This window comes from Phacochoerus africanus, chromosome 13, assembly GCF_016906955.1.
Source record: "Phacochoerus africanus isolate WHEZ1 chromosome 13, ROS_Pafr_v1, whole genome shotgun sequence".
In the NCBI taxonomy this organism is placed as follows: Eukaryota; Metazoa; Chordata; class Mammalia; order Artiodactyla; family Suidae; genus Phacochoerus; species Phacochoerus africanus.
In genome coordinates, this window is record NC_062556.1 from 12,589,409 (window position 1) to 12,617,008 (window position 27,600).

Consider the following 27,600-nt stretch of genomic DNA (forward strand, 5'->3'; position numbering starts at 1 on the left):
TCAGTTCCCTTGTGTCAGCAAGTCCCAATTCCAGGTCTAAGGAAGGTCTATTTGATTGACCAAGTCTAGGTCACATGCCGTCACCCTAGCTGCCCAGGGCGGAGGGTGGGGGCCGGGACGGAGATAGCAGGGTGGGAAAAGGCTTTTAGGCTTCATCAGTGGAACACAGGCTCTGCCTCTCACCAAGTCTCAAACAGTGGAGAGCTCCTCCAGCAAAGTAAGAGGGCTAGATGATGGACAGCTAAGAAAAAATAGGGAAATCTTTCACACTAAAGCAGAGCCAATGAACTCAGCAGAGCAGAGCATGGCTCCTCACTCAGCAGGAGGCTGTGGGCAGAGTGGGCATTTTGACTGGCCAGTCCAAGACCACCTCATAACCCAAAAAGTACAGGAATTCTTCCACGTGCACTGCTTGACACCTCACAAAGCACACTTATATTTAACATAGGTATTCATGCGTCTGTCTGCCCAGTTGGACTATAAGTATTTTAGGGCAAACAAGCAGATAAAAAAAGACTACTGACACATCATGAAAGAAAAAAAATATGAATTTTTATGACCTACACTTTCCTCAGAGTTATCAGTTCCTTTACAGGGCACAAATCTCTGGAATTGTGGCAGATGGAAAGTGAGAACTGCGTGAAAGAAGAGAGATGAAGGCATGAGAGAGGATGGAGTGTGGGAAGGAATCATCCAGAGGAGGGCAGAGATGGAGGAATCAAGGAAAGGGAGCAGAGAGGTGGTCCAGGGATACCAGAAAGAGAACATGAGTTTCCCGATAACCTAGAAGGACATCAGAGAATGGACAAAGTAATTCTGCGTGCTGTTTTGATGGCGGCAAGGAAGGAAAGACAGAGCTAGTATTGTTAAGCATTTATACATGCAACGCAATAGAGAGGAGCATCTGCGTGTGTCTGTGTGTGTTTAACCCTCACAACAACCTAATAAGGTGGACACTATTATATCCATTTTATAAGGAAAATGAGGCTCAGAGAGGTTAAGTGATTGGCTCAAGTCACAGAGATAATAAGTGACAGCATCAAAACTGAATAACTCTCCGATTCCAAATTCCACAGTTTTTGTTTGTTTGTTTGTTTGTTTTTTGTTTTTTGTTTTTTTTTTTTTAGCTATCCATTCTCTCTCTCTGAATAAGATAGCAAAGGACTGGGGGAAAGGTGGGATGATCATGCTCACTAGAAGCTGGAACCATGTCTCCAAATTGTGCCCACAAACTCCCAGGACCTTGAGTGGTGCCTGACCTACTTTTGAAGACTTCCCATGGGAACAAATTTGACAGTTAACATTTTCTAGGAGTTCCCGTTGTGGCACGGTGGAAATGAATCTCACTAGGAACCATGAGGTGGCAGGTTCGACCCCTGGCCTTGCTCAGTGGGCTAAGGATCTGGCGTTGCTGTGAGCTGTGACGTAGGTTCCAGACGCGCGGCTCAGATATGGTGTTGCTGTGGTTGTGGCGTGGATCAGCAGCTACAGCCTGGGAACCTCCATATGCCATGAGTGCAGCCCTAAAAAGACCAAAAAAAAATTTTTTTCTAGATAATTTGTATATGAACATTTAAAAATAAAGATGACAAGCTTTGCCTCCTGTATCAATTTTTAAACAGTCTGTGGTAAAACACTAAGTTCAGGGAACACCAAGAAAACCCTTACGGGTTATTTATCCCTTACTTTGTAGTGAAATACAAGCTGTATATAACAAACCAATGATTTCATGGATATTACTGCTTATGATGAAGCTAAGTAAAAATCTAAGGACCTAACAGAACAGGTGATAGATGGACGTTAACAAAACTCATGAAGGTGGCATGTGAACAGGCGAGGTTTGGGATACATATGCGAGTATGTTGAGAGAAAAGCAGGGTTCAAAATCCGCCATCTGGATAATGCATTTTAGCTCCCATGCAGGAAGATTCACATGGAGAAGATGAACGCACATGGATAATTCCTCTGGAGAGGGAAGGGGGAGAAATAGGGCCTTTGCTCACTTACCAAGGGGACCTCAGAGATAAGTCAGGTGCCCCCATCCATCCCTACCTGGAGAACCACTAAACATGGGCACAAATGCCATGATCCCAGGAGCTGGGCACTGGTAGGTGGCAGTATTTGTGCAAGTTTACATGGTCACTGAGACTTGAGTACCATCTTTTTATATTGATTTGATAAGATTTGCTTTCCCGGCTGCAGATGAATGGTGTTAGGGTGAATACAGCAGGGTACGGCAGAGCAGAGACTGGAGGAAAAGGCGGACACAACAACACTTCCCAGGGCTCAGCCCTTCAAGGGCCACAGAGGCTACAGAGCCACCTGGGTTGTTGACCAACAGAGTGGAAGAGACCTCAGACATTAAATAATCCAACTCTCTCATTTTCCAATTGAAAAATAGGAATCCAGGGTCGTTGGGTGAAGGTCACAGGGCTGACTGGTAACCAAAGTTATATCAGTTAAAGGCTCCCCTTCCAGGGTTCTTTTAAGATGCATGGCTCTCTCAGCCAGTTTCCCAATCGGGAGTTTTATGATTGCCTGTCTCCCTGGCAGAGATAGAAACTGCCATCTTATTCAACTCATCTGATGATCTGGTAGAGGATTCAGAGGGGAAAGAAGAGAAACGCTGAAGGAGAGATGTCTGAGGCGAATCTCATCATGGGACCAGGCGATGCCCCCATGCAGCTCAGAGCTGGGCTTGCTATGACGCACCGGGGCTGGCGGTTTGGAGCGGGGGCCGCGCGGGACTCATAAAAGATACGAGGGAAAGAAAAGTGGCAGAAAGTAAAAGCTTTTTCCTTCAGAGAGAGGTCCTTGAGTCTCCAAAGAAATACACATGCACGAAAGTTAAGGGCACCACACCTGCCGTCCCCAGATGGGGCTCCCTGCGCAAATGCCTCCTCCTTCTCCCGGATTTTCCAATGCTGGCGCCAGCTCCTCCCTCGCCCTAGCAGGGCTCAGGTCCCCGCACCAAGCGCCCATCCGCGCGGCGGCTGGGGGGCGGCGGGGAGTGGGCCTCGCTCGCTGCCATTGGTTGGACGGCCGGGGGCGGAGGGAAGACTCGGGCTGCGCCCGCAGCCGGCCGGCGCGCCCCACATTCCCACCGACCGCTCCGCCGGCGCGGATCCGCTAGACCCGTGTTCGCAAGGAGCTCGGCGTAGCCGCGTCCCATCCCGTGCGGGAGCCGGCGGGGGAGACCCGCGCGTCCAGACCGAAGGTCAGTGAGCGGCTCCGGACTCCGCCCGAGAGCGCAGGCACGAGAGTGGGAGCTGGGGACGCGCAGCTGCGGAGCGCTGGAGTGGGCTCGCCCTCTGCCGCGCACCCTGACTCCTCTCCTAGGGCGGCCTCGGGTCCTGTTGGCTTGACTGCCTCCTGAGCCGCCTCGCAAACTCTCCCCGGCTCCCAGCGGTTTGGCTCCCTACCCTGGACAGCCCCGAATCTGTCCCCTGCCTTATGGACGGCGAGCAGCTTCTGCTGCCTGGCTCTCCCTATTCCCGGGGTGACTTCATGGGGCTACAGTAGGACGCAATGTCCTTGGTTCGGGGATGACCCGCTTCTGTCCCAGACACAAGGAGCCCGGGAGGTCGGCCCTCGCGTCTGCGGCTGCAAAGGTTGATTGATTCCCCGGTGCAAGTGCCCACAGTTCTGCACTTGGGGGAGTGTTTCTAGATGCATTTTGCTTACTTTCGCCTTTGTGGTGTGTGCGGTCATGCTCGTGTTCAGTGCCTGCCTGCATCTCCAGGGTCATTACGTCCCTTTCTGGGCACTTGCCGCGCGCACTTGACTACCCGCTTTGAACCTTACCTTGCTCGCGTTGAGTCTTTTCACACGTCTCCTGTGGCTCCAAATCCGAGGGAGTTCTACCTGGCGCTGAACACGCTGGCGTTCCCCAGAGGTGGTTTCCCGAGTTCCTGGGAAAATCTTGTGGGAAAACGCACCAGCTACCTTTCCCTTTCCCCCGATGAGATGGGAATCCTACGTCTCCCTGCCGAGGTGCGTGGATCTTGGGCAAATTGTTCGAGGAGGGAGGTGTGTGATGTGCCGTCCCGCGGGAGCAGAAGGACCCCGTCATTCACAAAAACATCTCGTCGAGTACCAGACCGGGTTAGCGGTCTGTACATGCTCGCTTTCCACCGCTAGACGCCTGATCCTGGCTTTGGTGTCAGACTCCAGAAATAGGGTCTGTTTCTTAATGTCCTTCATTTCCTTCACGTCCATTAAGTTTCCTTTGGAAAATTTTCTGCTAAAATGAGCACTTGGGTGAGTCTTTGCAGGGGGTAATGGTATCCGATGGCTGCGTGACGTCTCAAAGCCATCGCATTTGGTTAAGTCCACAGTGCAGGTGCAAAGGGCGGGAAATAGCGATTACGTCGCAGGTCGACCTGAGGGACCAGTCCCCAAGATCTTTCTTCTCAGGTACTTTTTTAACTTATATTTTTCCACGTTCATTGTCATACAACTGACTATCAACAGAAAAAAGGCAAGATAAGCGATACTCTTCTTAGAAGGTTTACGTCTTAAAGCAGTCTTCCATCCCGGTGCATACGCCTTAAAAAAAAAAAAAAAAAAAGTAGTATTCAATTAGCTTCTAGTCCGAGTGTTTTAGCTTACTTGTGATCTAGTTCCCAAACATAAATATATTTTGTGACTAAAATATTTTATTTTGCTAAGTATAAAGGCATCTTGCCCCCCCCCATGTACACCCTTTATAATCAGGATGCAGTTGATGAGTAATGTAAATGGCTTATTGAAGTGTGTGTTAGTGAGACTGCCTTGCACCAACATCACCCCCACAGAGCATTTCTCAGTCACCTTCAAATTCTGGGCATTGTGGGGAACCATTTGCCAACCTCAGAAACATTCTGGGAAGAGTGAATTCCAGAAAGTGGGTGGGGTATTCCATTTTTGTGTTTGGGGTTTGAGGCTTATTATTTATTTGGCTCATTTATTGACTATTTCTGATTCCTCTACATAAGGCAAAATGCTTTGAAGAGCTCACCACATACACATTCCTGATTTTCATTAAAGCGCCTCATGAAAGGTAAGATCCATTCTGTTCTCCCTGTTGTTGATCAGTTCAAGTCAAGAGATTTTTACTGGCTGTCTGTGATGGGCAGAGATAAGTAACGGTGTGATGCTGCGTGACATCAAATCTGTCAGCGGGTTTATTTGCAGGTTTCCTGAGTTTCTTTTTTATTGTTCTTTTTTAATGAAGGCAGATGGATGACAGAAGTGATTGGTGAGAATGATTAATCATACTAATCATTAAGAAAACCTGAAGTCATAAATTTATTCTAACAATTAAAGATTAACCCATCACAGGCAAAATGCTCTCATCTGGCTCTATTCTAGATCAAGTCTCAGCCCATCTGATAATAGCTCTTCTACTCTGGGCTTATTCTTCTCCCTGTGCTTGTATTATTAAAATATGAAGTTTTCATAGTAATTCTTTTTTAAAAAGTAATTTAAAGGAATTAAATAAAAATAATTTACTAATAATTCTTTTTAAAAGTTTGTAGAATTAATATATTTTTATATTTAAATATATGTTTAGATATACTTAGCAATCAGGGAAAAACAAAAAGTAAAATTATGGATGAATTTTTGTGTTTTGCTCATTTGGGATTTTTTATTTTATTTTATTTATTTATTTATTTATTTATTTATTTATTTATTTATTTATTTATTTTTGTCTTTTTGCCATTCCTTGGGCCGCTCCCGCAGCATATAGAGATTTCCAGGCTAGGGATCCAATCGGAGCTGTAGCCGCTGGCCTACACCAGAGCCATAGCAATGCGGGATCTGAGCCGCATCTGCAACCTATACCACAGCTCACGGCAATACTGGATCCTCAACCCACTGAGCAAGGCCAGGGATCAAACACGCAACCTCATGGTTCCTAGTCGGATTCGTTAACCACTGAGCCATGATGGGAACTCCTGGGTTTTTTTAATAGTAATTTCAGAACCTGGAAAATTATGAAAAGCCTTTGACATCAGGCATTGTGTAGGTCCCACTCTGCCTGGTTCCTGGTACCCATGAGCCATTCCATAGACGTTTGTTGGATAAAACTAGAAGCCAAACAGTAGTGTGGTAGAAGAATTAGCTTCAAATAAATTCCTTCAAATAAATATGTATGGAGCATATTGTATTATTATATTACTACTTTAATACAAAGCATCACAGACTTAACTTTTATAGACTATTTCATTATTATTCATAATGACAACTAAAAAAATAATAAAACCTTTAAGTTAGTTAATGGAATTAGGGGGCCCATCAGAAAGGAAGCTCAGATTAAGTGCATGAGTTGGCAGGATTCCTTTTAGCTAACAGATGTCCCTAGAGAAATCAAGCCAGAGGCTTAGATGCTGTGATCCATGATACGCACGTGTGGACCAGCCTTTGACGCAGAACTAGAGAGTCTATCTGTGCGTCCACTGGCCTTTTCAGGTCCAGGGTGGTAGACTTGTGGGCCACATTCTGGGGCCTCATCACCTCTGATTCTGATGTGTGGCAGATCTGTCCATGGAATAGCGTTCTGAGGGGCTCAGTCCCACGACACAGAACGCCTCATCCTTTGAGAGCTCCATATGAACAGAATCCATGCTGCTCATGCTCACATTTGGAAACAGGAAGTAGTCATTGTTTAGTCTACACTCAGTTTTCACAACAACAACCAGAAAAAAGAGGAGATTCTGAGGAGTTAAGTAGCCATATACAATTTGTCAGTATCTCTAAACATGAAATGGCACAATCCAGCCAAAATAGTGTCAGTATTTCAAACCTCTGCATTCATATCAGGAGCAGGGTAGACTAGCATTAATATTTCCTGAGTTCCTCACTTCTAGATTACCATCTATTAAGCTGCATTAACATGGAAGCTCAGTTGACCCAGATTTACAATTTGTATAATAGGTTTAATCGTTGATGCTGCTCCTATTACAGACAATAGTGAACAGGTCTGGACATTGTTAGCCTGCAATAGTTATTAAAAAGGGTAACTTTAAGAAGGTAACAGACCTGAATACAATTTCTGATCGGAAACAAAAGGGTAGATGGCTATAAGAATGTATTTCAAACTCAGTAAGACAGGAAGATGACTTAAACCAAAGTTAAAATACTAAAGCAATTCATTCCGGGAACACAACATACAGATCCGCTCCCCGAGGTAGCCAAGACAGCAACTTTCCTGACTCATTTGCCACAGTAGGCTAGTACCGATCTGAAGTGCCTGGCCATCTATCAACTGTTGCCGATTAAGCTGATTTGGTTCTTAATCCCCTTCAATTTTCCTATGACCAGGATTATAGTGGAGGGATTTACTCTTCTCATTTCTTAAATAGAACATTCAGAACAAGCTGGAAAGTGTAACTGTAACAGAAAATGCAGTCAAGACCTATTGGGCAGGTTGAGTTACTGGCTTCAGCCTGAGAGTCTTAAACTTTTGAAATAACAGGTACATAGGAACTATTTCAAAACCTTGCGTTAAGCATATACATTTCAAAAACAGGAGGAAGGGGAGGAAGAGAAAGTTCTAGACTTAAAAACCAGTTATATTTTCACTGCATAGCTATCATTAAATTTTATTTCTATTTCTGAAAGAAAATATCTGTACCGTAATGTTTTCCTGATTAAAACTCATGTTCTCTGTATCAGAATTCAAATACAGACATGCAGAAAATAGAATATGAACATACCTACATCACCCACTAACAGAAACATATGTTAACTGTTGCATAACCTCTTATTTCCTTTAGTTTAGTTTGGTTTAGTTTGATTTGGTTTGGTTTTTGCATACCTCTAAAATTGTGTATGTGTGTGTAAGCAGCAGTGGCTATGCTAGTTTTACAAAAATGGAACCATACTTCGCATGATCCTGAAGCTTACTTTTTGGACTTTGCCATACATGTCCAGCATCTTTCCAAGTCAGAAAATATAATCCTTTTGATTACATCAAAATCCTTCATTTGTATGACTCTTCCATTGTTTATTTAGCTGAGCCTTGACTTATGGACATCTTGGTAGCTCCAATGTTTAGCTACAGAGTCATCTTTGTGCATGTGACTTTTAAATTTGTCTGATTTTTCCCGTAAATTCTCAGAATTTATTATTTATATTATTAGCCTACAATGCCATACATTTTTGAATAAAAAAGGAAGCACTCAATAATTCATCCAACAAGTCATAGGTATCCCCCACTCTGACCCAGAGTTACCATCTATATGCTTGACACATTTATTTTTTGCACTTAAAGTTTTTACTGCTGTTTAACATTCACAGAGAAAGTACACAAGTCCCAAGTCCATAATATATGATTTATGTATTTAATTTGAACACACCCATGTAAATGGAATACAGGTCAAAAAATAAAATATTTACCAACATCCACCTCCATGCCACCTCATATGCCTTGGCAACCAAGTGATGATTGTAACAATTCCTCATGGAAAGTCCTTGGTGAGCTCGTTGACCTTGGTTTTCAAGTTTTAGACCATGGGCACTTTGCCTTTAAGATTGACAGTGGAATATTGATTGATGCTTCTCAGACCTTCAAAGACTCCTTGTCAATGAAATTGTCCTGGTTCAACTGAATTAGTTTTCAAGATCCTTCATTCTGTCCTCTTAACACTTTATCATCCAAATCAATTCTGGTCTTATAGTTATCCATTAGACCCTGCTTGGCACATATTTGGATTGATATGATAAATTAACCTCTGGATAACAAAAGAAATTGATTAACTTGTCTTTCATCAGATTTCCTCTTGTTGGCCACCCTGCTGAGTATATAGATGGATTTAGAGTTGGGAAAGGAGTTCTGGGTTCCCAGTTTGTGGTTTCTGTCACCAGCTGTCTCCTTCCACCATCCTTCTTCATAAAGAGTATAAACAATGACCTTCGAAAATCACTTAACTTTTTGGAGACCTCAGTCTCCTGATTTTTAATAACTTCCAGCTCCTAATTCTATGAAAAATATTTTCCTTTGGTGCTGATGTTGTTGTTGCTTGTTTGGTTTTTGTTTTGGTATTGTTTGGTTTTTTTTAAGATGAAAGTTAATATTGAGAGGACCAGAAGGAAATAAAGAATAAATTAGATACATGAAAATATTTTTAGTTCCACAATAATGAAACGAGAAAATATTTGCTTCTTTTATGCTTATGTGTTTTCACTCATTTTATTATTTTTCTAAGAAGCTAGGGTCTGATTCAGTATCCTAGCACAATTCTGCTAAGGAGACCACTGCTCATATCACCATAGCCATGCTCTAGATGAAGTGCTACTCAAAAGTATGGTTCATACACCTGCGCCAGCCCTTGAATTGTTAATTGCTCATTCATCATGACATATGGAGCTTGAGCCAGAATATAAATCAAATAAGACACTAAGCATAATTTTTAGTTAAGATTACTTTTTTTGCAGTAAGATCTTCTTGATGAAAGAAGCAGTGCTTTACAAGTTCCTCTTCTCACAAGAACTAAAACCCCACATATTCATGAGGGAGCCAAGTGGCTACCTTGAGTAGCTTTGGTCTCTAACATGGGGCTTTGTGGTTAAATTGAGAAATTTATAAAAATGTAAACATTTTCTCTTTCTGTGCTGATTTTCAATTGAACCATTTTGTTTTGTTTGTTTTAGGGGGAGGGTGTGTTTATCCTTGAGACAGAGTGACTAACTGAGCCCCATGGCATGTGATAGTTTTGAATGCAATAAATTATTACACCCTTCCCTACAACGATCAGGGTATTGTCCTTCTCTTCCCCTCTCTCTCTCTTTTGGCCACACTTGCAACATATGGAAGTTCCAAGCTGCTGCAGTGACAATGCTGGATCTTTAACCCACTGCGCCACAAGAGAACTCTCTTGACCTCATCTCTTTTATCTTCATAAACGAGCACAGTGACAAGGGTGTGATTAAAAGGCACTTGGTAATTTTCAAAGGATGGAATTATCAAAGAGTTTAGTTTGCACTTTAAAAACAATGCATCCTGTTTCCACATCCTCTTTGATCACTATGGTAAACTCCCTTTTGATTTGTATTGTGCTCTTCAGAATACATTTGTTACAACTACTCGGCTATGTTCACAGCAATGTATTTTGGTATTTACATCTGATTCTTCCATTCTTTCCTTAGTCATCCTGGTGGACACTTGATTAAATAAAATTTTTGTTGAACTTTGTTGAGAGACACAATGGCATGATAAAAGTATGGTCAAAGTCTGCTTTGAAGCCTGGAACTATTCATTTTATTGTCAACTAAAATATTTATAAATTTAGGAAGTGTTCATCATTTTTCTTTACTACTGAATAATTACTCTTTGACTAATCAATATAGGTTTATACAAGATCTTTTATCCATTCATTCAATAAATATTACTGTGCATCTAAAAATAGAAAAAATAGGGACTACACATCTAAGAAGCTGAAGTTTCTTCATGCCTTTATCCTTTTATTCCTGCAACCATCCAACAAATAAATACCTATTAAGCATCTTTACACCCAAATGTGCTGATTCATGGCTAGAAAGATTAGTCCTCTATTCTAAGAGTGCATAGTCTATCAAAGCAGATCAATAGGTTAACAAATATAATATGTATAATAACATGTGAGAGAGGTATAGAAAGTATCAAGAGAATGCAGAGGAAGGAGCCAGAAACTTGCAGAGAGAAAACATGTGGGGATTTAAACTATGAGTGAATAACTAGATGAGACAGAGAGGGAAGGTTTGTGAAGAGTCTTGAAGAATGAACGAATTGAATTTGGGGTGGAGTTAGGGAGACAACATGCAAATATAAGAATTAAACATAAGGATTTTTAAAAAAACTTTGGGAAATCTAGAACGGTTTGATATGCCTGCCACACCAGATTTAGGGGCAATGAAAAAGAATGAGACAGGAAAAGTAGCATGTGGACAAAACAAGGAACATATAAGAAAAGCCTTTAAGATTTTTTTTTTTTTTACTTAAGATGGTCACTATAAAAATATGTGAATTAGACTCATGTACATAATGGTAATATTTTATCACCTTCCATAACAAGTAGTTGTTGAATGAATAATCGAATGAATCAAAGAATATTGTTTTCCTTAACCAAAGACTTAAACACTGTCCCTTAATTTGTATAATGAGTTGTTTTTTCCATTAGGGGTCACGAGTTAGTCTAAATATCTTTATTGTCTCTCCCTTGGTCCCTCTTGAAACCACTTGCACGTGTTAAGGTGACAGCTGTCAGGACTGTCCTTATACAGCGGCACCTCAGCTTGTCAGGGAATATGCTATTCCAGTAGCTAACTCTCATCCCTTTCCACCTCACCCTTATAGGAAATTAAAGCTAACCAAAAACATTCTTTACAACCTTCTTTCTCACCAGAGCCAAAAGAGTTTTAATATAATACATAACAGTCCATACAGCTCTCCATTCTTCAGAATTTGACTTTCAAAGTAAATTTCTTGAACACCTATCATAACCTCTGCTGCCACAGTATAGTGAGATCTTACCTCAGTAGAAGTCACAATAAAGAGAAATAAACCAGTAATCTCAGCAGCTTAAAGCAAGAGAAGAATATTTACTGTTCACTTGAGGTATTAATACAGCCAGCAAGGGACGGAAGCACTCATTGTGGTCACCCAGGAACCCAGACCGACAGAAGCTGGCCCTGCTCCCAATTACTGCAGCAGAAGGAGGGGACAGGGCAAATCTCACAGAGTCTTACCTTTTCTAGCCAGAAGTGACACATGCCATTTTTACCAAGTTCTATTACAAAGAACAAGTCATGAGGCCACCCCAATTTCAGAAGCAGCGGAAACGTAAGTCCTACAACATGCCTGGCAGAGGAAGAATAACAGAAACACGGGACCTCACTAAGGACCACGGGTCTCTAATTTATCCTTCTTTTACCTTCAACAGCCCCGGAGAGAAGAAATGTAATAAACATAATATTTGGAGACACAAGAATATAGATTTGAATTCCAGTCCTGTCTCTAAGGGGCTGGATGACCTTGGCAAGCTTTTAAATTCCCTGATCCTTAATTTTCTCATCAGTTAAAGAAAAGCTAGGGCTAATAATAACTACAGTAAAGAACTGTGATGATTAAAGGAAATATACCTGCATCATTCATGCTCTCTCTCTCTCTCTCTCTCTCTCTCTCACACACACACACACACACACACACACACACACTCACAAAACTAGTATACGCTTTTATTTAATAAACATTGGCTGCTCTCGTTTGTTTTTTGTTGTTGTTTTTCCTAATGTGTTTGTCTGGACATTCTTTCTCCTACACAAGCATCCCGGGTCTACCTCCCCCAGCCTGTGGCATTCTGAAGACTTGTTCCCACTCCACAGTGACTTGGGCATGCTCCTGCCATCCCCTTCCCTCTACTTCCCAGCACTTTTCTGGCATGATGTTCCCCCTACATCCCAGTGCATGGCGCCAAAATAAAAGAGCAGTGCTCTTAGGTATAAGAGCAGTGAGTATGAATGTGTGTTTCTGACCAAGGCTATTCCTACAATTGAATAAAAAACACAGAGCCCACAACCTGAAAGGGTAAAGTGAGGAGCTCAACCCTGACAAAGGACAAAGCCAAAGTCAGTTAAATCTTATATAAAGGGATACTCATGATTTCTTTAAGTAAAACCATATTTATTTATATGTCTAAAAGAATGTTTAAGTCTTTTATATAGGTCATCAATGTGGTAGTCTGTTTTCCACAAATAATTCCTAATTATTTTTCAATTTGACCTCCTTGCATTTAACGTTGAAATACATTCTGGGAGAATTTGAGCCTACAGCTGTTTATTGCTTCCATATTTTCTTTGACCAAGTTCTGATCCTGAATTGTTATCTCAAAAGACAGCAGGCTGCCGAGGACTTCATTTCCTCCCACACTTGATAGCCTGCCATACCATTTAGTTCCGTGTTACAAGGAACATGTAGCCATTCTCTTTGTCAGCCAGACTTTTGAGGTAATTGTGCTGTGAGAGAAAGAGAGAGGGAAAGAGAGAGAGAGAGAGAGAGAGAGAGAGAGACAGAGAGAGAGAGAGAGAGCGAGAGAGGAGGAGAAGAAAGAAAGAAAGAAAGAAAGAAGAAGAAGAAAGAAGAAAGAAAGAAAGAAAGAAAGAAAGAAAGAGAGAGAAGAGAGAAGAGAAAGAAAGGAAAGAAAGGGAAAGAGAGAGAGAGGGAGAAAGAGAGAGAGGGGGAGAAAGAGAGGAAGGAAGGAAGCAAGCATATGAATGAGAGGCTATTAAGGCAAGCTCTGCTGCTTCGTTCACGTAGAGGATTAGCAGGACCATGGGAAGTCCCTCCTGGGAACATGCTTTCCTGCTGAAGGACGCAGTGTCCGTCCTCTTTCCCGTCTCCTGCCCTCCCTGGTGAACCTGGAAATCCTGGTGGAAGAGTAATTTCAGAATCAGGAGAGAACAGTTTGTCTCCTTCTAGGGCTGGAGTTTTAAGTAACCTCTGCCTAAAATCTGACTCATCTGGCACTCATCAATTTGGGGTACCTGTCTAGAGCCTCAATCATATGATTGGTGATGACTGGCAAAAAGAACTGTTAATATCAGTGCTCCCCATTTTTTTTTCCATCTGCAGCAGCATTTTGCAATGACTAGATTCATTCTATTGCAAAAGATCCTGATGCTGGACTGGAAAAGAGTTCATGTGGTTGGGTTTAGCCTCTTGCCACACGAGAGGACTCTCCACACCAGGGCAGTCGGAAGGCGGTTGCTACTTTAACAGTTGCAAAGAGTGTGAGCTCTTTGATCTGCTGAAATTGGTGTCTGAAGACTGTTTGACGTTTCCTGTCTAAATCAAGTTTCCTACGTGTGCTAAGGTTATTTGCTGCTGCTGTTTCCTGCAGTCCCGGTGTGGAACCTGGACCTCCTTGGCTATTGAGGGGTCTCAGTGAGTTTCCCCAGAGTCCACTTACTCATTAGTCCTCATTAGAAAACGACTCTCTCTCAGACCTTGAGGACATTGTGTCAAGAGAAATAAGTCAGAAAGAGAAAGACAAATACCACCAGATATTGCTTATATGTGGAATCTAAAAAAAAACAAAAACAAACAAAAAAGTGAGCTCATAGATCACAGGACAGACTAGTGGGGGAATAAATTAAATGCGTGAATGTGGTCAAAAGGTACAAATTTCCAGTTGTAAAATAAATAAGTCAAGGAGATATTGCATACAGCATGGTGACTCTAGCTAATAATACTGTATTGTATATTTGAAGTTACTTTGCTAAAAGAGTAGATCTTAAAAGCTTTCATTACAAGGAAAGAAAAATCGTAGCTATAGATGATATCAGATGTTGACTTATTGGGTCATTTTGCAATATACAAATATCAAATCATTATGTTGTACACCCAAAACTAATAGAATGTTATATGGCAATTATATGTCAATTTCTTATTTTTATTTTTATTTGTCTTTGTGGGGCCGCACCCATGGCATATGGAAGTTCCCAGGCTAGGAGTTGAATCGGAGCTGTAGCTGCCGGCCACAGCCATGGCAACGCAGGATCCGAGCCTGGTCTTCGAACTACACCACAGCTCATGGCAACACTGGATCCTTAACCCACTGAGCAAGGCTAGGGATTGAACCTGTGTCCTCATGGATGCTAGTCAGATTCGTTTCTGCTGAGCCACAACGGGAACTCCAATTATATCTCAATTTTTTAAAAAAGAAAGAAAACTAATCTCTCTTGATTCAAGATCACTCCAAAGCCCCGCCCTCTGACTGGCTATTTAAACTACAGGAAAGCTGTTCTTGGCTGCCTCTGAAGACTAATGATGCAAGATGGTCATAAATGCATTTGATGATCCTGGAGGCTCAGACTGAGATTCAGACCAGTGGGTGGTGGCAGAGTGAGGTCATGAGCAAGTCTGGCTGGCCAGTCACCATTTCTGGTCTTCATGCAGCATCTCCCACCACCGTAGATCCAGTTCCCTTGGGCGTGTTAAACTTCCTCTAATCATTCTCTGATGCTTCACCTCCTGTACCTGGGGATTAGTGGGCATCAAGAGCTGATGGTAGCAGCAAATATTTGAACTTCTCCAGTGCCCACTGAAGAATTGCGCTTAATCACTGAATTTCTTTAGGGCTTCTAATATTTTAGTTGACTTACTGCATATTATAAACAAGTATATTTTCCTAATACCTTTGCAGATAAATCATTTCTCCCAACTTATATGTTGAAAAACTCCAATCCTACTGAAAAGCTTCAAGAATAATAACAATGGACATCTATATTTCCTTTAACTAATCAGTTGTTAACATTTTAACACATTTTCTTTTTTTTTGTCTTTTTGTCTTTTTGTCTTTTGTTGTTGTTGTTGTTGCTATTTCTTGGACCGCAGCATATGGAGGTTCCCAGGCTAGGGGTTGAATCGGAGCTGCAGCCACCGGCCTACGCCAGAGCCACAGCAACGCGGGATCCAAGCCGTGTCTGCAACCTACACCACAGCTCACGGCAACGCCAGATCGTTAACCCACTGAGCAAGGGCAGGGACCAAACCCGCCACCTCATGGTTCCTAGTCGGATTCGTTAACCACTGCGCCACGACGGGAACTCCTAACACATTTTCTTTATCATCTTTTCTTTCTATATGTGTATATGTGTGTACTTATTTTTGTATTTTGGCTGAACCATTTGAGGATTAGTTGCTGATATTGTGACACTTTATAGTTACATACTTTGAACACGTATTTCCCAACAACACGAATGTTCTCCTATATCACACTTAAGAACCCTAATATTAATACAATGCAATTATCCAACATACAGTCTGTTTCCACATTTGCCTGATTATCCTAATAATGTCTTTAATAACAAAGCTGTTTCTCTTTTAATTGGTCCAGGAATCTTTCATAGCATTAGAGGATAAATCTCGAAATGTGCATCCTAGTTTTTCTTTGAGTATTCAGCTGACTACTAAATAATGTAATGTGGCCAAAACTGGATATAGCCAAAACTGGATATAGCCAAAACTTAGCCTGCCAAAGCTGCCAATTAAGAATCATTATTCTTTTTAAATACCCATTTCATTGTGGAAAGCGTCATCATATTTGTCAGCAATAGAGGACTGGAAGAATGAGAGAACTCATTAGCAAAATTCATATGTATGTATTATACTAAGCACTGGGCTAATATCCAGAAGGGATGGACAATTTACACACTATGTAATCAACTAAGGTTCTATTTGGAGTTGTATTATAAGGGATGTTGGTTCATTAATTCAAGTAAGTGCTATGCCTTGGTTAAAAATGTCATCATATGGAAAATTTCATGAGCTCGAGTCCCTGCTGGGGAATGCAAGGACTCAAAATACTTATACATACTTGTCATACTCAAGTCCATTAATGGAATTCCAGTCCATTAAGGAATAGGCTATAGAGCATCTTAGTTTAAACAAATACATGACAGATATAAATAATGGCCTGCTTAATTAATTTGCTAATACTGAAGTTCTTTTCAGACAACCTATATTGTCACTTTCTTTTTCCAAATTGAACCTCTACTTAATATTTATAGATGGAGAATGGTTATTAGTCTTTGACATACTCTTTTTTTTTAATGGCCACACCCGTGGTGCATGGAAGTTCCCGGTCAAGAGACTGAATTCAAGCCAAAGCTGCAATCTACACCGTAGTTGCACCAATGCCAGATCCTTTAACCCGTTGCACTGGGCTGGGGATTGAATCCACAGCTCCACAGAGACCTGAACCACTGCAGCTGGATTCTTAGCCCATGGCACCACAGTAGGAACTCCACATTTAGCATATTCTTAAGTGCAAAATTAGAGAAGTGGATACATTGGATAATTTATGTCCTTTCTTCCTTCTGCCTCAATTTTCAAGATATTTTAAGTCACAATCAAGTCTGAGGTTTAAGTTACAGAATGAATGAAATATTTACTATATATCCATTCTTATAAGTTGAAAATCCTCAAGACAAATGAAAATTTACAAGATAATGTACACAAAACAATAGACATTTATAGAAACATATACAAATAGAAAGGTTTTCATTGAATAAATTAGCCTGGAGCCTATGGGAGATGGAGTGAAATGGAATGAGGATTGGACAGAAAGAGGGATCAGTGGTAACAATTAGCCACAGACAGAGGACTATGTATTCAATGAGGGAGGTAACAACAGAAATAGGAAAAGAAAGAGTGGCATTGGCAGGGAGTGATACAAGTTCACATTTTCTTCTTATATTACATGGCACCAATGGCTCATGGCTGCCTACTTCTGAGGAGTCTGCTTAAAGTTAGGGTGGACTTCATCAAATGCTTACAGAAAACCCAAATTTCCAAGCTCTTCTATTTCCTTAGAGCAGCTTTAGCGGCACCCAAAGGCCCCTGAAGCCTGAGAGAGCAGACTGGGGGTACCTCGTGGTCCACCTCTGCAGGTTAAAAAAAAAAAAAATATGGCATTTGCAAAACTAAGTTTACAAGAACAAAATCTTTCCAAATGTCATACTCTATAAAGAGACTTTTATGCGTATTTCCTGATTGGACAAAAAAATATGTTTGATACAAATTATTTTAACTAGAGGGATAGAATGAGAAACAATGGAAAAGGAGGAAATGCCATTCTCCAACCAGAGCATGGCTGAATGAGAATTTTCAAAAGTGCGTCTAGTCTTACTAACAATAAACAAGCTTTTTTTGTACAAATGCTATAATTTAACCCATTCTAGCTGCTCTAAGAATAAAACATGTTTTTTTCTTAATACTCTTCTAAAATACTGGAAATGATCACAGCTGGGTGGAGGGAGAGAACTGAACCCCAAAGTCCTCATTAAAAATGCTGTAACATTTTGAAAGGTCGCTCTTACTTCTTGCCATCTTCCTTCACACTGGTCCATTTCAACCTTGCCTATGATCTTCAAGACATTATTTCTCTGGCTGTTTGCCTTCTCTTCAGATCAAGTCTTTAGCCAATGACCGTTTTTCCTGCTCACTGAAAGTGACTTTCGTTGTTCTACTTCTTGACCAATTCATGCTCCCTTCAACTTTTAAGCTGCCACTTTTATTTTGATTTAGACTAACTGTGTTAACCAAGAAGGGTCCAATCTCCCCAAAGTGCAGGACAGAGCCCTCCTTGGGGTCTTTTTTAAATATCACCAAAGAATCATGAAAATGCTATGCCTAAAACTGGTTTTATATTTGACCTTTTTATCCAGTAAAGTATCCACTTAAACTCTCTTATTCTAAGGGAGTGTCATTTTTAAATAATTATTCTTACTCAAACAGTGATTTGAACATAAAATCTTTACAAGAAAAAGAAATATAGCAAGTATTTATTAAGAATAATAGTTTGAAAAAAGAATAATAGTTCAATTTCCTCAGGAAAACAGTGCTATATAAGTGCAAGGGAACTCATCCCTATAATTGCCTTTGAGGCTATGCAAGATAAATGGTCAAAACAGTTATATTCTTATCCTCTTTCTTATTTCTTTTAAATTTTGCTCAATCTACACTGATTTGTATATCAAGAAGAGGTATATTCTGAATATCCTGTGAATTATACCTTATGTAGATAACTAATTTTTAAAGAATTAGGACAAAATAATTAGCCTAACATGAAAGTATTTCTGAATATAATTTAATTATTTTGCTGAAGAAATATTCTATTGAGCCTGAGGCAAATCCAGAGAGATAAAAGTTATCGCCAAGGTAAAGAGAGATAATAAGAGATTGGACTGAATCCAAAGCTATCTAATGACCTACCCTAGAAATTGATTTTTAAAATGAATTACAGATACTAAGCTGTTACTCTGACATTTCTTTAGTTTTCACCAAAATACTATGAAAAAGTTCTGATTGTATTTTTCTGATCATTCTTTTGAACGGTAGATAAAGAAGCCTGTCAATTTTCATTTTTTGGCTTACATTATCCAGTCCAGACTGTGAATTCCAGTGCATGATTCAGAATCTTCATCTCTCCTCATCTCTTTTCGTAAGATGGTCCTCTAAATCCGTATTTGATAGCAGATAGACTTAGTTTTTTTCTTCCTTACTTGGTTTTGTTTTTTATCGAGCTGATAGAGGGAATCATAATAGATTCTACTCATTTTCACACAGAGACCCTCTCTCAAAGCATTGTATTGATTAAGTTGGAGCAGTTCTCAAATAGGCAAATACATAGATGGGCATAATCAGCTTTAAATAAGTTTAGTAGTAAGAGAGTGAACTTTATTTTCATTAATGCAAGCCCCAGGGTAAGTGTTTGCCACTGACTGCAAGTGAAGACTTACATTTAGAGGAGAGTGGGTGGCAAGTATGTATTTCCAGCACCATCTCTCCCCTAGCTTGACCCAAAAGACCCCTGGGCTAAGAGAAAGCATTAAGAAAAAAGATAATCATGCAAAATGCAAAGGAAGGATCCAGGTCTTGTATAGAACATGCTGTTTTCTAACTAAAAACATCTGTGCTGGAGTTCCCGTCGTGGCTCAGTGGTTGATGAATCCAACTGGGAGCCATGAGGTTGCAGGTTCGATCCCTGGCCTCATCGGGTTGGGGATCCGACATTACCGTGCGCACGCGGTGGTGTGGGTTGCGGATACGGCTCAGATCCTGCGTTGCTGTGGCTCTAGCGTAGGCCGTAGGCCGGTGGCTACAGCTCCGATTAGACCCCAAGCCTGGGAGCCTCCATATGCAGTGGGTGTGGCCCTAGAAAAAACAAAAAGACAAAAAAAAAAACAAAAACAAAAACAAAAACTGTGCTCCTGTGATATGTTCCCTTCTAGATTCGGGAAATGGTGGTTTCTACAGAGAAAGAGATCCAATGTACCATCTAAAACTATTCATTACATTATAATATGAAAACCTACAATTATAGACCGAAAAAGCTTTTTACCATGTCGTGTTCATACTTTATCAAATTGTTTCTAATGGTCTGGGAGGACCACCTTTTGGGGAAGGACACAGCAGGGCTTCTGATAAGAACGAAATGTTGATTCAACATCATGACAGCTAGGGCACTCTTTAAATAATGTCTGCAAGGGAACAAAGCAGCTTGTCCCAGAATTCCACAACAAAAAACCTTTCAAAGAGTTGTTATTCACATAGAAATGTATTTAAGTAAAAGTAAGACTCTCAGAGATAGCTGTGCCAGATTTGAGGCGGACGCTAGGCTGAGTTTTATGCACGCTTTTATACACCCTGCAATGTAGAAGTCAAGGTCCTGGCAGAGGCTCCACGCACAGGCTGGCTGCCAGAGGTCTTGTATTGCTTAAGGGAGAGAACTCAGAGATGAGAGCCTGTCAGCTCTTCTTCTTTTACCAAGCGTGAAGGTACACGCCTGAGAGCAGGCTTTGCTCCCCCACAACTTTGCAATCCTCATCATCACCCCCATGGGAAGTTACGTCCATTCTTTCAGAGAGGTCACAGAGGCGGGGCAGAGGCAGGGCACCGAGTGACATGGAAGCAGAGGCACCCCTCCCGCAGGTCTGCCTTCTCTGTGCTGCCCCTCCAGATCCCCAGCCCACTGGGCTCTCCATGAGAACACAAGTCCGACCTTCCCCACTCCAGTAGGCGACTGCCTTTTGTAGATGTCTTCCCAGCACCGTTCTTTATTCCAAGAGACAAAGGGAAAGCTGGCTGACCGTGAACCAAAACATTGCCACAGATCTTCCTTTATAGTATTGCGATTTCACAGTCTCATTTTCCTTTCTCAAAAATCACTTTCTGAGGATGGCTCAGAAAAAAAAAGCATCACAATCCCCACGTGGCTTTAGGTGCCACCTGAAATGAGAGTCTGCTGTCGCTGCCCCTAGATGGGTCAAGGCTATGCATTTAAGATGAAGTCCCTTCCTTCTGTTCTTTAAACCTCATCTGTTTGGGAGAAATGCCCGAAAAAAAGCATCTTGAGACACAATTGTTTGACATTGTCCCCACCTTCGCCTCCCTCACCACTGTTACCGAGCCTAAGCACATACCATTTGGGTTTTAAAATGTCTGTAAGAAAATGAGAGGTAATATCATCAAATTAAAATGATTTCTAGCAGTGCATACATGCTCTCTCTTCAGAGTAGAACAGTGAAATGAAATCTGTATCTGTCATGTTAAATTAAGAAGTATTCTGGAAATACTATCACATCTGAAGTATTGGGAGAGGATATTAAAGAAGATATTTAATTGTGAAAGGTCAAATAAGGACACAGGGTTTCATCTGCTCATTTCCACCATCTTCCAAGGCCACTTGGACGATCAGATGCTTTCCCCAAATCTTCTTAGCTTCATTTGCTAGAAACGATTCCATAGATGTTTAAGGCTCGTAGTGGGCTTTGGTCGGAAAGAAGGATGTGAAAAGTACTCACAGAATATTTACACCAGTAAGAGATACCTTTGTTTTAGCAAGTGGTCTGGTGGCCAGTTGTAAGCTCTGTCATTGACTTTACAGTGACAGTGTCTGTGCCTCCTGCCCTACCTCAGAAAATAATACAGATCTGGGTAGCAAAGGTATTCCAGCTGAACCTACGAACTATTGGGCTAGCAGAGGCCTAGAAGTTTCTCTCATCTTTCTAGTCATTGGGAAAGAACTATTTACTGGTCCTTTACTTGGATGGCCTTTTATCATTTTCTAAGTACAACTCTGGAAATTGTATCACATCCTAACTCAGGACCTCGTGGAGAGGTAGGAAAGGTACTATTGGCCAAATGGGAGAAATGAGATACCAAGACTGAACTGGGAACTTGTCCAAAGTAAACGGCAGGTACGAACCAGTTACGAAGCCCCGTCATTTTTCTCTTCCTACTATGGTTGAGGATACTAAGAACACCACTCAGGCACGAGTCCTAGTCAGTTCTTTGTCACTGACTAGCTGTGAACCCTGAGGAAATCCCTTCCCTCATCTGCAAAATGGGAATAATAATTCCTCTTCTACTTCCCCTACAAGGCAGTTTATATAAGGAACACACAAAAGGCACAGCCCGTACCTTCCTGCCCATGCCAGAAAAAGAGGATGTCAGGTCATGGCTACCAAACGACAGGACCCTTGAGAGCAGATGGCATCAAGGGTGAGGACGGGCAGGGCTAAAGTCCTGGCTTATCTTCTCATGCGATACATTTCTTTTGTCAAATCAATCAGCTGCTTTGTTCTCAGTTTCCTCAGCTAGATTTAGGGGGTCTTACCAAACATCTTGAATATTTTTTTCGATTCAGCCCACAAGATTCTTTCTCATACATCATGCTGCCTCTGAAATGCTGCTAAGGAGGAATGGCTAGAGCATTTACGTGCTGTATGAGGCAAGGAATTGCCAAGTCAGTGGAACATGTCTGCAGTCCACTGTGATAGTCTCTTTTTTTAAAGATTGTTAAGAGTCTGTAGCAGCCTAATGGAATTAAAATCACCAGGCAAAGCATAATGAGGAATAGGAGTCAAATTATTTTAGGAAGTACTAATAAGACACTGCCCGTGGCCTCCTCTGAGGAGTCACTAAGATCATTAGCCTGCTTGACTGCTGACAGGGGCAGCCTTCTCACAAGTGTCCCCTCGTTCCTAGCAATCATTAGTGCCACTCAGCCACAGCCACGGAGGACAAGGTCAGCCCCTCAAGGAATCAGCCACTTAATTAGATTTGGGGAGCGGAAGGGAAAGGCAAGTTTTCAAGGTAAAATGCAGGGCAGAGGGTAGGAAAAGGGAAAGCCAGGACAGAGTGGAAGTTTTTGCGTTAGCTCTTCACTACGTCTGATGCAAGGAAATTTGGAAATTTACAACAAAATGATCTAATGCCACGCAGAGCTAGGGAGAGAGCCTCTTTTCTGCATTTGAGGAAAAGGTGTCCACGGGGAGGGATCATTCTCCCTCAGGCTGCCTCCCTTGTCCCCTCATGGACTAGGCAGAAGCTGGCTGTGACTTCTCCAATCACGGACGCGAGGGTGTCCGGGCCACGTGGCACCCACGCCCAGAGTTGCAGAATGACGCTCTGCTGCAGGGCTACCTGCCTGTCTCAGTCCACTTGGCTTCTGATGTTCCTCACAGACACCACACAAGGAGGGAGAATGTGTCCAAGAGCATTGCTTCCTCTGCACCCATTCTCTCTCTCTCTCTCTCTCTCTCTCTCACACACACACACACACACACACACACACACACGCGCGCGCGCGCGCGCACACACTACACTATGCACAGTACACACACACCATGCACACACTACACACACCACACACACATACCATACACACACACATACCATACACACACCACACACATAAACACAGAATAAACTCATTTTGGTGCAGTCTGAACAGTTCACAAAGTGCTTCCATGTCTATTATTTTGATTCCAGCATAACAAAAAGGGAGGGGACAGAGTAGGTGATTTACCATTTCACAGATGAGAAAAGTGAAGCTCAAAAAATGTAGGCAACTTGCCCAACTTCCCAAAGATAAAGGGGAATTTGGGAGTCAACTTAAGTCTTTCTGGCAGCAAACCTAGTAGTCTTTCTACCATTCAGAGAAAATCCAAGCTTTATTAATCTAAAGGTGTTTATTCAATGTCTAAAATATGCAGAACCAAGTATAGAGACAGATCTAAAAGAAAAGAATTATGTAGACGTGGCCCCCAATCTCAAAGGGATAAATCTTTTAAACAAATCGGCAAACTACGAAAAGCAAACTGACATGTGCAGGGAGTCTCCAAAGCGTGCCAGAAAGAACCACTGATCTGGAATTGTGCTAGTGGGCTGCAGAGTGCGTGGAATTCATTTTCTGGAGGAGGGAGGTTTGGAGCTAACTTTTGGGGCCTATTCTCAGAGCATCCACTTGGAGCATCTGTTGAAATCTCAGCAGATGGAACACATCACAAATGTATTTTCCTTTTTATTTTATCTTTAGTTCCTTGGAGAAACCTGGCACCTAGGGTACTACGGAGATCAAATAAAAGTGCATCATCACTTGTAATCTATAGACAAATGTTACTTGTTCACCGGGAAGTTATTTCGTTCTTTTCCCTTCCTGCTGGGTTTTATAATTAAGCCTTCATAAACTGAAAACTGAAAATGAGATTCCAGTGTGATATTTTTTTCCCTGAATAATGCACTTAGTTGTTTGGGGTGTTTTGTCTTTGTTTTTGTTTTTGCAGTGCTGATGGACACCTGATAGCCAACTGCCTTTGTGTGGAAACTGAGAAGATCTGCTGTGCTGATTTAACCGCCTGCAATTTTTTTCTGATGTTGTCATGACAAAAAGAATGCTGATTCTGTCCATTTTAACCTCTGTGTGAGCCTGACTTTGCATATCCTGGGCATTCTTCGACCTTCCGTAAAGATGTCTGAACCCGATGCTTCATCTGTGTTCTCAGGAAGCATGGAGAATGGAACTTTCCTCCAGCTCTTCCCCACGTCCCTGTCCACATCGGTGGACCCGTCCTCAGGCCACTTGTCAAATGTCTACATCTACGTGTCCATATTCCTCAGCCTTTTAGCCTTCCTGCTTCTGCTTTTAATCATTGCCCTCCAGAGGCTCAAAAATATCATCTCCTCCAGTTCCTCCTACCCAGAACACCCAAGTGATGCTGGAAGTTCCTTCACCAACTTGGAAGTCTGCAGTATTTCCTCACAAAGGTCCACTTTTTCAAACCTTTCATCCTGAAGAAAATGGAAGAATCCTGCGATGCTATGGCCACTTAAGGGGAAGTGTCACATGATGCAGATGCATCAAGAAAGAAATGCCCCCGTTTTGACCTTTTCCACCCATTAGACCTGTTTCTCCTTCTCCTTCAGCCCTAACTACTGCTGTTCATGACGCTTTTCATTTGTGAACGTAGGCACTGATGCTGATGGAAATGCATGCAGGGTGCAGCTCTTCACCCAGACCACTTGATGAATCTGGAGCTGGCTTCTTCTCGGTGGATCAGGCCATCCCGTTGGACACCTGAGACAGCACTCACCTGGGGTGGTCTTGCAGAGGACGCTGGATCTCGGCTCTGCCCTTCTTTTCTTTTATGAAATAAGAATCTGAGTCAGCAGAAACTGGGAAAATGAGCTATGTATAAGGCATTTTCCATATTTAAAAGATAAAGTGAAAACACCAAATTAAAAAAAGAAGAGTCAATTTAGATTCCATGCATAACGTCTCCAAAACCGGAGGCAAAAATATGCTAAATGTTTTATTTCATTTACTTTTACAAATGAAAATCACATTTATTGATGAATTAAGTCACACTTGGAAAAGTCTTAGAAGACTTTGACTTTTAATAGCAAGGCAAATATGTGTTATGATGCAGTCTGTAATGTATTTCTGCCTCTTGGGAATTTCTCCTACTTATAGTCAAAATGCCCTATATTTGTGGAATTCTTTGTGATAACTGCTGTTGCTATTACTAAGAGAGGTGCCAGAGGAAACACAGGAAGTATTATTTTACGTCTGTAATTTCCATCAACGGGGATCACACATATGGAAAATATTCATTTAGTTGTATTTTATACAGTGATAACTCCTAGTGGTTGTGTAAGAATGTTCCTTTATTCAGTTTCACAATCTTTATAAATTTAGTGCAAAATTATATTAAGGCTCCAAGATGTCAGATGTTTGTTTACTCGCATTAGACTGTAAAGCATAGAAGACACAACTGCTAATATCCACGCTTTTATCTACTCCTTGAATGTTACATGTCTCTGATAAATTGTGCATTGATGTAATACTCTACATTTGGATTCCAGGATATGGGTTTATGTTTAAAGTTGCAGACACTTTAAACATAAAGTTTAAACATTAAACTGGGTAGCTGCTGGGAGCTTAGTGATCCTGGGAGCTGCCATACTGTGGTCAGCCAAGCACATCTGAACTAGGGGGCTTTGTCCATGAAATGAGGCATACCCATGAGCATAGATATGGAATACAGATTGGAGCAGGGGTGGGTTATCAAGCTCCCCTTTAAAACCAAACAAAGCAAACTACAGCTTCTTAAAAGTAAGAAGTTTAATTTTTATTTTATTTATTTATTTATTTTTGTCTTTTTGCCTTTTCTATGGCCACACCTGCAGCATGGAGGTTCCCAGGCTAGGGGTCGAATCAGAGCTGAGGCACCGGCCTACACCAGAGCCACAGCAACGTGGGATCTGAGCCACGTCTTCAACCTACACCACAGCTCTGGGCAACACCGGACCCTTAACCCACTGAGCGAGGCCAGGGATCGAACCTGCCACCTCATGGTTCTTAGATTCATTTCTGCTGCGCCACTAGGGGAACTCCAGAACATCCTAATTTTTTTTTTTTTTTGGTCTTTTGTCCTTTTTTTAGGGCCACACCTGCGGCATATGGAGGTTCCCAGGCTAGGGGTCCAATCGGAACTACAGCTGCTGGCCACAGCCACAGCCACAGCAACAAGGGATCCGAGCTGTGTCTTCGACCTACACCACAGCTCACAGCAACACCAGATCCTTAACCCACTGAATGAGGTGAGGGATTGAACCCGCAACCTCATGGTTCCTAGTCAGGTTGGTTACTCACTGAGCCACGACGGGAACTCCTAATTTTTAAAATAAAGCATCCGCAGTGTAAATACTGAAAGTATTCAGCCTACGAGGCCCACTGTATCAACATGACCCTGTCTTCCCATTGTGTTGATGCAACTACATCCTTCTTGTCCAAAACATTTCCTAATCGCAAGTCGTTGGCCCTCAACCCACCCTTTGGTTTGTCTGTGTGGCATCTCCATCCAGAACTGGAATGGGATAAAGGATCCGCCTTTTTCATAGAGGATATCTTTGTCATTCTACAATCCTGAGACAGATGTAAAGTGACAAGGAGGATCAAAAAGGTTCCATTTTAATCCATAAGCCTCACTTTAATCAAACCACATCGATATATCCGAAACATCCCCCAAACACCACAAGACCTGCAGAGTTGTTGCCCTAAAATGTATAATTAGTGAAAATGTTACCTCCGCTGTCATTTTAAAGCATAACATAAAGAATGTTATTATGTAGTATAAGTGCTGGACTAGAAAAATTCTGCTATTTTAGACCATTATCAGCATTCTGTTTGTGTGTGCATGTGTGTGTGTGTGTGTGTGTGTGTACACAACACATTCTCAGAATATATACATATATTTTTTTTCACACACTCCCAATTAAGAGTTGTGTGAAAGCTGCACAGGATTACAGAGGCATCTATGTTATCACTTTCGCTCTTTGATTACTCTTGTTCTATTTTGGTTACCAAGGAAGAAAGGACGTGGATGAACTGATATGAGTAAATGAAGGAGCAAATTCGCCCATAACAATTCAGTCTTAGTATGATCTCTTCTAAGTGGTAGCTTTATTCTCTTTCCTTCTGGAAGAGATCTATTCGTTTTAAATTTGCGGGCACCCCCCCCCCCCGCCCCTGCCGCCCCGCCGTGACGGTTCTAGCTCTCAAAGTTAAGTAGAGCGACTGGGAAAAACTTTCGAGGATGTAAAATAGAATTTGTCATTACCAGCTTCTAAGGATAACAGATTGTACAATTTAAGATGAATCTGTGTTAAGAGTTCAGAAAGGTTGGAAGACTGGGTCATAAATAAAGCAATTAACCCCACTGAAAGCCTGGTTCTTCTTTTATTGTTCTCAGTGTGGTGGGCCACAAGCTTCTCTCCTGGGGAGGCTTTCG

General features: G+C 41.7%; 1 protein-coding gene across 1 annotated transcript; it reads left to right on the plus strand.

The window, feature by feature from the left end:
* The first annotated feature begins 2,871 nt into the window (after positions 1-2,871).
* On the plus strand, positions 2,872-25,976 carry SERTM1 (serine rich and transmembrane domain containing 1). Its single transcript, XM_047756358.1, has 2 exons — positions 2,872-3,217; positions 24,094-25,976. Exon 2 carries the CDS (start codon positions 24,279-24,281, stop codon positions 24,600-24,602), a length of 324 nt encoding a protein of 107 aa, XP_047612314.1. The 5' UTR covers positions 2,872-3,217; positions 24,094-24,278; the 3' UTR covers positions 24,603-25,976.
* The last annotated feature ends 1,624 nt before the right edge of the window (positions 25,977-27,600 follow it).

Bases quoted from the DNA above. Each gene is read 5' to 3' on its own strand.
- SERTM1 (XM_047756358.1), top strand. From the start codon at position 24,279: ATGTCTGAACCCGATGCTTCATCTGTGTTCTCAGGAAGCATGGAGAAT.